This window comes from Balaenoptera borealis (genome assembly GCF_965194805.1).
Source record: "Balaenoptera borealis genome assembly, chromosome: 10".
NCBI classification, from domain to species: domain Eukaryota; kingdom Metazoa; phylum Chordata; class Mammalia; order Artiodactyla; family Balaenopteridae; genus Balaenoptera; species Balaenoptera borealis.
The window spans coordinates 96,705,496-96,715,926 of record NC_138874.1 but is presented as its reverse complement, the minus strand read 5'-3'; the positions used below and the strand labels follow the sequence as shown (position 1 = coordinate 96,715,926).

General features: G+C 44.1%; 1 protein-coding gene across 6 annotated transcripts in view; it reads left to right on the top strand.

The window, feature by feature from the left end:
• Positions 1 to 2,323: 2,323 nt before the first annotated feature.
• The window catches only part of SORCS1 (sortilin related VPS10 domain containing receptor 1), a 584,051-nt gene continuing 575,943 nt past the window's right edge, over positions 2,324 to 10,431 (top strand). For all 6 annotated transcript variants that reach the window (XM_082408268.1, XM_082408264.1, XM_082408270.1 and 3 more), the window contains exon 1: positions 2,324 to 3,093. In XM_082408268.1, coding sequence (XP_082264394.1) covers positions 2,539 to 3,093 — 555 coding nt within the window. In that variant the 5' untranslated portion in view covers positions 2,324 to 2,538. The remainder of the gene's footprint in view (positions 3,094 to 10,431) is intronic.

Sequence of the window (10,431 nt, the reverse complement as noted above, 5' to 3'; positions counted from 1 at the left end):
AATTTCTTCTATATCTGTGTAACCTTTTTGACAAATGGATAATTAAAATCAGACATTAAAAAAGTGCCTGCCTCTACGAATTCTCAGCAAATGGACTGAAAATGCTTTCACTAAAAGGGATTACTGTAGTAGGTGTTTGAAAAGATGGGCATTGTAAACTCCTTGAGGAGGAAATGTCAGCTCTACTTTCCCAAATCTTCAGGAAGAACTTCCTTTTGAAACCAAAGCAATCTAAATTTTGGTAGGGTAATAATAGACTAAGACCAGAAAATGTGAATTTACTATTTTCTTTTCCATTTTGCTTTTTCCAGTCCTATATTTGGATGGGAGTTCATTTGGGTTCTGAGTCTTTAATCTAATCTGGTTTTCCTCTCTTGGAGGAATTCTCACAGAGTGGAAAGGAGGTTAGCAGGGCATAGAAAGAAGGCATTAAGCAAAGGATCCTGCAAAGCTTTGAAAACTTTTCTGAGGAGAGGAAAACAGCTCTCCTGGGCTTTGACAAAGAGCACTTGCCATTTGGGAGGAAGGAGATAACCTCTGGCTCACCTCTCCTCCATCTAGAAGCCACAATATGCCAGTGGTCCTTTTTTAGGAGGATTCAGGCTTGGGTAGTAATGGTACTTTTGGAAGAACAGTCTGTGTCTCCTTTAATGACAAACAGGACACTCTTTTGTCCTTTTAAGTATCCAAGTTTTATGGCTGAGAAGCCTGTGCTCTTTGCATTGGCATATCTCTTGGATCGATCATGAGAACAATCATTTTAAATTTTTTTGTAACACACCTCTGGCTTGGAATAAGATAAACTCCTCTTGTACAGCATTAAAAAGAGTATTATTAATTAAAGAATAATGATCACTCTGTTACTTGCAAGTTGGTCCCATCACAAACTCAGGATTCAGATTTTTCAGTGAGGTTACCTTTGCAGGTGTGAAAATGAACAAACATGTAATTAGAAACTGGGAACTGTACTATTCTGTGGTGGGATTCATTTATTCAATCAATAAAAATTCACAGAATAATTTAACAGCTACCATGTGATAAAGTGTTATCTGGCTCATGAAGACTACAAAGACATGTGAAGGTATTTCAGCCCTTAGAAGCAACTTTCTATTTGAAAAAGGCTTGGATTTTGAGAAATTCTTTGTACTTTTCAAAGCCCATTCACCTACTATAAATCTTAATCTGAACTTTTGAATAGTAGCAGGGGAGCTAGGCTGGGCAGACGTTATAATCATACAATTATAGAATTTTAGGAGTGAAAGGGATTTTAAAGGTCATCTAATGCAACAACTTAGTTTTAAACCTAGGAAGCTGATAGATTGCTACTTGTCATAGATTCCCCAGCAAACTAACGGCAGAGCGTCCAGCACCCACATGGTTTCCTACTGAGTCTTAAGGCATGTGTTAGTAGCTCTGGGATAGGCACGAATGCCACAGGATAGATGGAGCACCATGCCTCCTTTCCTGTATGTATTTGCACACAGAAATATAATAGGCTTACAATAAATATTTATTGAATTAATGACTGACAGATTTCCTACCATGTAGGGCACTGTGTCCAAGTACTAAGGATAAAATGGCAAACAGAATGAACTGGTTACTTCTTCCAAGTTGCTCACAACGTAGCCTTCCCGTCCTCAATGAGTGTGCAGTCTCTTAGGGAAGCCAAGATACGCCCACAAAATGCAGTAAGATTGGGTTCAAATACAGTGAGTGCTTTAGGAGGTCAAGGAAGAAATCTAAGCGTGATAATTGATGGGAAAATCCCCCAGAATACACACACACACACACACACCTGCGATCTTTTAATTACATCATTCTCTGCTGATGCTGGGACACACAGACTCTTCCCAAGGTAAGGTCAAGATGCCAACTCCCTGAGACTAAGAAGGGAAAGAGCAGAAGCGCATTCATCCCTATTTTCTAAACTGAAAATGACCAGGGAGGAAAAAAAAGAAAAAAGAAACAGCCACAGAGACTGATAGAAACAATTAAACAGGAATAGGAAGTCCCCAGCACAGTGACCACTCCGCCAGGTCCGGGCTGGCCGCCCCCACGGGAGGGGCACTCGGGCTCAGCGCGGAGGCCGGCGGCCGCGGGGGCGCAGAGCGCGGCGGCGAGGAGCGGACGGCGGCGGCGCAGGCGAGCCCAAGGGGAGGGTCGGCGGCGCCTCCAGTCCCCGCAGCCAACCGCGCGCAGCGCAGCTCGGGAGCGGGACGCGGCGCTCGAAGCCCCGGCAGCGCCCGCCCTCCCTTCCGTGTTGCCTGCCCGCGCGCCAGCGCCCGCTCCGCCCGTGACTTCACTTCGGCTCCACCCCCGCGTGGCGGCGGCTCGCTCCGTCCGAACCCGCGCTCGGCACCAGCCCAGCCCGGGCAAGCGGCCGCCACCTGCGCCGAACCGCCTCTGCCCGCCCCCACCGCGGCCCAACTTGGATGGAGTTGGGGTCCTGAGCTCCTGCTCCTCGTAGCCGGCCAGCGGAGAGCCCCGCGCCGCCACCTCCGGTCCGGGACCCCTTCTCCGCTCCTCTCCGCTCCCGCAATGGGAAAAGTTGGCGCCGGCGGCGGCTCCCCAGCCGGGCTGAGCGCGCTCCTCGCCGGCGCGGGGCTCTTAGTCCTCTGCGCCCCGGGCGCCTGCGGCGGCGGCGGCTCCTGCGGTCCCCCGCTGCACTCCAGCTCGGCCGCACGCTGGGCTCCGACCCGAGGGGGGCTTCCTCACCTGGGGCCGCGAGGCAGGGCTCCTGCCACGCCCCTGCTCGGACGCCCCGTGTTTGCAGTGGCCCCCGGAGACCGAGCGCTGTCCCTGGAGCGGGCCCCGGGCACTGGGGCGTCGGTGGCGATTGCTCCACGCTCTGGCCGGAGGAGACGGAGTGGAGAGGATCAAGAGAAGGCGGAACGGGGAGAGGGCACGAGAAGACGCCCCCGGGGAGTGCTAAGGGACAGAGGGCAGCAGGAGCCTGGGACTCTGGAGCGGGACCCGGACAAAGCCACTCGCTTCCGGCTGGAGGAGCTGAAACTGACCAGCACTACGTTCGCGCTGACAGGCGACTCAGCACACAACCAAGCCATGGTCCACTGGTCTGGCCACAACAGCAGCGTGAGTATAATGGGACTGAGGGCAAAGGGGTGGAAGATGGAAAGGGTTAAAGTCGGCCGTGTGATCTGATTGAGAATTTGGGGAAATGGGGTTTCTGGACTTGAAACATTGTGCAAACTAAAGTCTTCCCTGCCCGCCTCCCCAAGGATTTAATGTCACCAACTAGGAGACCACCCCTTTCCCACCAACACCGGCGTCCTCTCCAAACCTCTAACAAAGCTTCATACAGGGCAGGCAGATCCCTCTTTCCCGTTTCTTTGGTCTCCTTTGTGTAGGATGGAGCCGAAAACCAGGCAAACAGAGCGGGTTAAAGTATTCTGAATGCAGGGGTGAAAGGGTTAAAATTCCAGGCAGGCTGGCGTTCCCTCAAGTGACTTTCCCTTTAACTTGCTAGACTTATGGATGAGAGCACGTAAGATCAAAAAGTCTTTATTTGTAGCCTTTTTATTTTTGTGCGGAGCTCCTAACCCCCTCTTCCCAGCACGGAAGAGAAATTCAGTGGATGGTGAGGAGTCCTTAATGTATTCTGTTTCTGGGGACCAAGTGGATGCAAGTTTCAGGACGGGAACTCTCCAGCATCTTCTAACAGCACCAGCCAGTGTGTTTTGAGAGCTGGGGCTTTCCAGCCTGTGAATGAGTGGTTGTTCTCTGGCTTGATCTGTCCCAGGAAGATCAGATATGTCCCTGTGACAACAACTCCCTGTTCTCCCCCATTGCCTGACCTCCTCTAGTGAAGGGCACAAATAGAGACGTAGCTCTCCCTTTATTGAGGGAGGAGAGGGGTTGCTGGATTTCCAGGAGGCTGACACTGGGGAGCGTGGGTGCAAGTCCATGAGCTGTGTCCAAGATCAGGGAAGGTTTTAGATGTTTGGAAAAGCCTGCATGTCTGGAATTTGAGGGAGCTATTCCAGTTTAAACTGCACCTGGAAACTTCAAGGAGCTGAAATAGTAAAGAAAGAGCTTTGGTGGTGATAACTGCTGGTGATTTAAAAGTATGGAAGCTTCACTAGGCTGCATTTAAGCAGACAAGAAAATAAAAACCAAGGATGGGTAAACTGAAAAAAAAAATCAAAGTTTCAGCTTCTGTCAGATTACTGAGATTGTAGTATTTGTACTATGCCCAGTCTGTGCATCCTGGTACATTTCAAAATGTTTTCAGTTGTGATGTTATTGCCAGAAACCTTCCCAGGGAAGTGCCACTTTAGTGAATTGTGCTCACTGTCAGCTTTTTTAATGAAAGTTGTGAACATTTTAAAATAAGAGCCTGTCATTATGGATTCCTTGGGTACATAGATATAAATTGTATTAAGGCAAATCGTGATAAATAGTATTTTGTATCGTGTCTCTGTCCTGAGAGTCTCAGCACGGTTTTCCCTACAATTCAGCCTTCATGACCAAGGCTATGGTTTTACATGGTTCTCAGGACTGGTTTAATCAAATAATTGAAGCTGAAATTCTTTTCATTCGAGTTCCGGAGACCCTTGCCCTCATTCCTTACCTTAACTGTCCTATCTTTCATATCATAACCACTAAAATTAATCCCCTAATTTGAACTTGAATCTTCTTAAACTGATTAAATAACTTTCGCACTGCTTTAAGTGATTAACTCAAAGCTTCTAGCTTTAAGGGGAAATTTTAAACACATCAAACATATTAAATCTTATATCAAGAAGTAAAGGACTTGGGACTCAAAATATTTCTGGCTTTTAATATAATTCAAGCCGTAAAATATCACTCACCCATTAGACCTCTACTTTAGTTCACCTATTGAAAGATCTTGGAAAGAGCAAGAAAAAGAGAGTACCTCTTTGGCAAGTTTTAAACTCCATTTAGGAAATGGTGCCAAGCACTGCCAGCCTTTTTCTTTTTTTTTAATGGTGCTTATAAACCCAGTCAGGCTTCTTAGGGTCAGGGCTTGAAGGGGTGACATGTAAGGAAGTCTGAGATAATGTAGGAAATAATCAAGGTGTTAAAAGTTGGAGCACTCAAATCATGTAACGAATGAGATTTCTATCCTATTAAGTCTCTCATTCTATAAGGACATACATTCCATCCCTGCCCCCTTACATACAGATTGTTGTTGTTTTTCTTCAGTGTGTATGTATACCCAGTAGAGGAAGAGAAATAGTCTTGTTTCAGTATCCTCCACAAAGTAGTCCCAGATTCATAGGAGAGATAAAGTTTAAAATATATTTTGAAGGTAAGGGAGGCAGAAAGAAACTTTTCTAGGAAACTTTGTGATGTGAAAAGCAGAGTGGAGACCTGAGTTCTGGTTCTGCCTATTTGGGGTTTGATCTTGGCAAGCTGATGGCCTGAGTGTGAATTTCCTCGTCTCTAAAACAGGAGGGGAGGATGCCTGTCAGATTCATTACTGAGAATTACAGGCCAGGGTATAGTTAAGAGAGTGGTGTGACTGTAAAGTACTGTATACCTCTTTGTAACTCTCATCTCATGGCACTTCACATTCCCCCCAGAGCAAGAAATCCACTAACCTAACACTGAGGACAGCAGTGGGTGGGACCTCTCATTTTCTTCTCTTTTAGCTGCTGTCCCCCATAAATCCACCCCCAGCCCATTCAGGGCCACTGGCAGTACACACCCTCTGGACCTATCTCACCTTTAGCTAAAAGCCTTTGCTAAGTAGGGCTTCTGATGACAATAACACCTGCATTAAAGGTGTAAATGTATGGTAATTATAGGCTGCCTATCAAACTTGTGAAGAACTCTGGATCCTTCTCTCACCTCCTTCCCTTCTCCTTCCTGCCCCCTCCGCTGTTGGACTTGTGCAGTTGTGTAAGGATGTGACTGTTTTGCCTTGTCCGTGGGTGTAATGTGATTCCTCTGTACTGCAGTCTAGCTTGATGGAAAGTGTTGATGGAGTTGGTGGAACACCTGGGGGGATCTTTTGGCATGAAAAGTGCTGGGTATGAATCATTTGTCATGAGCTTGGTATCGTAAGCAAGAACATATTGTTCCTACCCTACTCATCCAAGGCATGCTGTGTCCTGATCTAAATTTATAGAGTAATTCTTAGTTTGTTAAAATATACATTTGTCTATACCTATGTATGATGGGGATGCATTTATTCCTTATTTCCAAGGAATTTCAAAGTGCTACACTCATTAATCCTTACAATATCCCTGTTAGGTAATAGACAGGTGTCAAGTGTTAATATCTCTTTTTCATATTTTTATGATGGAGTCAATTTGAATATTTCAGTTCACTGTCTTGTCCCTTTCTCACTAGAAATAGTGTTACAAATTGTTAACAGAGGCTTTTACTTGACATATTTTGCTGTTATGATATCTTTAATACTGCATTTATTGTAGTGAATAATGATCTGGTTGGTTTTCATGTAATTCTTTGCCTTTTGTTATTCTGGGACTTGACATTTACCATCCACCCTTAGTGAGTAAACTGAGTCCCAGTGAGTCAGGTTTTTGAGTAGATGTCTTACATTCATCGTTTCACTTAATTTTCACAAAAATGTTATGGGTAGATATTATTATCCCCATTACATTAATGAGGAAACTGAGGCTCCAGAAGGCTAAATGACTTGCCAAGAAGATATAACAGTTCAGTGGCAAAGCAGAGACTGGCACCCAGGGTGATCTGACTTCAAAACCACACAGAATGGCTTGTCTTAGAGACTTTAAGGTAGGACAGAAAAACTCAGACCTTTGGGGATCTGCATTTTAAATAATCCTGTTTTGGGTGGATTTCAGATGTTGGTGGAGGAGGACATAGTCTTAGCTGGAAGCTCTATCTCTGTAGAAAAGCAAGGACTATATAACATGTGCCTGTCACATTGCACCCTTTACCTTAAAGTAGTGATTTGGCTGTTCTCTTATCCACCCACATCTTCATCTTTACTGAGACATGGAATCTGTACCTGATGATTCATTGAGCACGAGGTAATGTGCCATCATTCAGCTTTCAGCTCTGGTGTTCTTCAGGAATAGATTCCTCTTCTAAGTTAATTACAAATAGGATTTTATAAAGAGTTGCCTATGAACACTTGATTTGGCTATACATTTTGACATAAGTTTTTTTACCTTTTTTTCCAAAGTAAACTGATGAAGGATTTTAGATTTCTCTAGCAAGCCACATAATACCTTCTCTGATCTGTGTTTTATGCTATTAATGGGTGTTAATATGGTATGACATGGAAGGCAGTGGGTTTGGAAGCAGATCTGAGTTTGAATGTTAGCTCTCCTGCTTCCCAGCACTTTGCTTTGAGCAAGACACTTAAATTCTTTGAGTTTCTGTTCTCTCAACTAAAATATGAGGAGGGCACGTCTTTTTCTGTTTTGTTTTGTTTTTTTTTCCCAGAAGACTTGACATCACATATACAAACTGGCTGGTACATAGTAAGTGCTCACTAAATGCTACCTCTTATTTTTGTAGGAGAAATACTTCTCTACTGGTAATTAAGACTCCTGGGTTACAGTCCTGGCTGTACAGAAAAATTAGATATGTAGTGACAGCCTGTAAAAATGTTGTGGCCTCAATTTTATCCTCTGTAAAATGACACAAATAGGCCAGAGCATCACTGAAATCCCTTACTGGTTGAAATTCATTAAAATTTTTTGTCAACCTGTAGGTATTGTGCACCTACTACATCTAAATAAAGTCCACTGGGAGTGTTCAGGATGCAGAAATGACACAATGACCTATACCCTTGACCTGTAAGTGAGCAAGCCTTTCATTTCACAAGTTTCTTCCTCTTTCCATGGTTTATATGCACATCTATTAATAGGAGATTAAGGCATTTGAGACCCAAGCAGACATTCATTTCAATGTAGATTTGCAGCAAAATATAGTTTATTAGGTTTATTGTATCATATCTTCAGGTTAAGGCACTTGGTATCTTTGAACAAAAAAATTGCTTAATGTGAAATTGGAAAGTAAAGATCTCTTAAGATATTTTAATGGGATTTTCTAGACTCATCAGTGTTGACTCTGGGAACTACATCCACATCCTTTTAAAGAAGGACCCCAGAAACTCATAAACTAGGGTAGAGAAGCTGGTGCAATTGTCTAATTTATTTAAGAGAATAATAATTGCTCACATTTAAGGTGAGATTGTCATATGGCGACATTATGCTAAGAAGCTTACACAAATGATCATATTTACTTTTAATTCTATGAATGGGTATTGAGTCCTAATATTTGTCAGGCATTGATAGTAGGGACATACGTGGAGTGATGCCCAAAGATGAAAAGAAATGATACCTGCCCTCAGAGAGCTTTCAGTTTGCCACCCAAACAATGCTCTGAAGAGGTAGCAGAAAGTACGTGTCCTCGGAGGGTGTCACATGCTATAGGAGTTCAGAGGAGGGATGGGCAGGCATCTTCTGGCTGAGGTGGTCTCCAAACTTCATTGCAAAGCAGGTGTTTCAACTGAACCTTGAAATGTAGAGAAATTTTTAATTAAAAGATGGAGATTATTACAAGGATATTTTGAGCTGAGTGGATGGTGTGAGTAAAGGTCGAGCGTAGAGATGTAAAGATTCCTATCTATATCAAGGAAATTAACCTACATTAAATGTAAACTATGTTTAACTAAGGTCTTAACCTTAGAAATCGTTTTAAAAATATGATTTAAGCAAAAACATATACACACCCATCTCCTAGTGAGTTTGGCTGTATTCCAAGCCCCAAAAGAAAATAAAAACCTCTATGGTCACTTGAAGGCATAACTGCCCTTATTTGCACATTAAATTTCAGCTGGAGTCATCATTGTTTCATTTTTACCTTGACGTATTTCACACGCAGTTTTCACAAACGGACTTTCTTTTGTTTAAGTTCTTGATTAGAAATGTCAGTGGCTGGGGTGCCCGGAGGGTAGATTAATTTGGCTCCCTGACAACTTCTGTTAACTAAACGTATGTAATATGTTTGTCCTGTCTTCACGTATGTCTCAATTACTGTCCTTTACCTCTGGCTGGAAAGGGTGGAGAGTACATCTGTGTGTCCTAGAGGGGAAACTAGCCAAACAGTGTCCCTGCGGTGGCCAACAGGCTGGCAGAGAAGAGGCGTGGTCAGTGTGATGTGGAACCAGGCCCCGTGAAAGGGCAGTGGCCACTCCTGAGGGGTGCCCCTCCTGCTCCCTTGGGGTGGATGGAACAATCAAACGGTTGGCAAGAAACCAAGCTGGAGTCTTACTGTGCACAGTTTATACGGATAAAGAGAGCCTATTCTAAAATGTAGGTAGGGGAAGAAAAAGGACGTGAGTGCTCTGCAGGAAATCCTACATGAAATCTTACACGTGTATAAAAGATATTGTGTCTATTTCTATAGCACACCTGAATGTTGTTATACCACTTTAGATCGGTTATAGCCCTTTTCTTTTGCAAAATGCTTCAGTTTTCAAAGATGGGAACACTACTTCCATGACTTCAGTTTTATTTTCACCACAGTCCTAGGAGATAGGAAAGACAGCTATCATCTGCGTTTCTCAAAGAGGGAAAGCAGGGCGTTGGTATTAAGCAGGTCAGTTAGTGGAAGGAGAGGGTCAAACACGTTTTGTCACAGTGTACGACTGATTCTCGGTTTGGAACACCGCTGGCTTTCCACAGCCAGGAGATGGGACGCAGCTGCATCCTAGCCTCACAGTTTGCCTCAAGCCTATGCACCTGTGTGTCCCTAATGGTTGCCATTGAGGGATGAAGTATGGAGATTGGCCATGGAGCTCCTGAGTTCCAGGCTCAGCTGTTCAAGTTATTTATCCTGGGCTTCAGTGCAAGGACAAAAGTCATGTACTTGGCATTGTTGAAATCTTTAAAAAGGGACCCTAAAGAGAGGAGATGGGACTTTTTACAAGTGAGGTCTCCGGCAGTAAATAACCTATCTAACATGTATGTTCCACTGCTAATGGTCTTCGGAGATGAGATTGCTTATCACTGGGCTTATTGCAGCAGGGGGTTGGGGAGAAGAGGGGGAGAGTCACCTCCTCCCCTCTTTAATTGTCTTATGCCTATGAAATCTAGTTGAAAATAATATTAAGTACGGTCTTGGTCAAGAGAAACTAGAGCTTCAACTTCGGGGAGCAGCAGTAGTCAAACTGAAGGAGCGCCTTGTTGACGCTAATGGATTTTATTTGCTCAAGGATTATAGTAGCGTTACCAGCTGGTGCCTTTTCTACTTCCTCTAACTTTGGGGCGTGGGGTGGGGTAGGTGGGGGAAGGGAGCAAAGGAGAGTTTGCTGCACACTACGGATAGCTCTCTGCAGCCAGATAAGCTACATTGATTTTGACAGAAATCGCTCTTAATGATAATAATATAAATAGCCATCAATTTAGTGACCACATTCCCTGGAAGTACATTCTAGGGCAT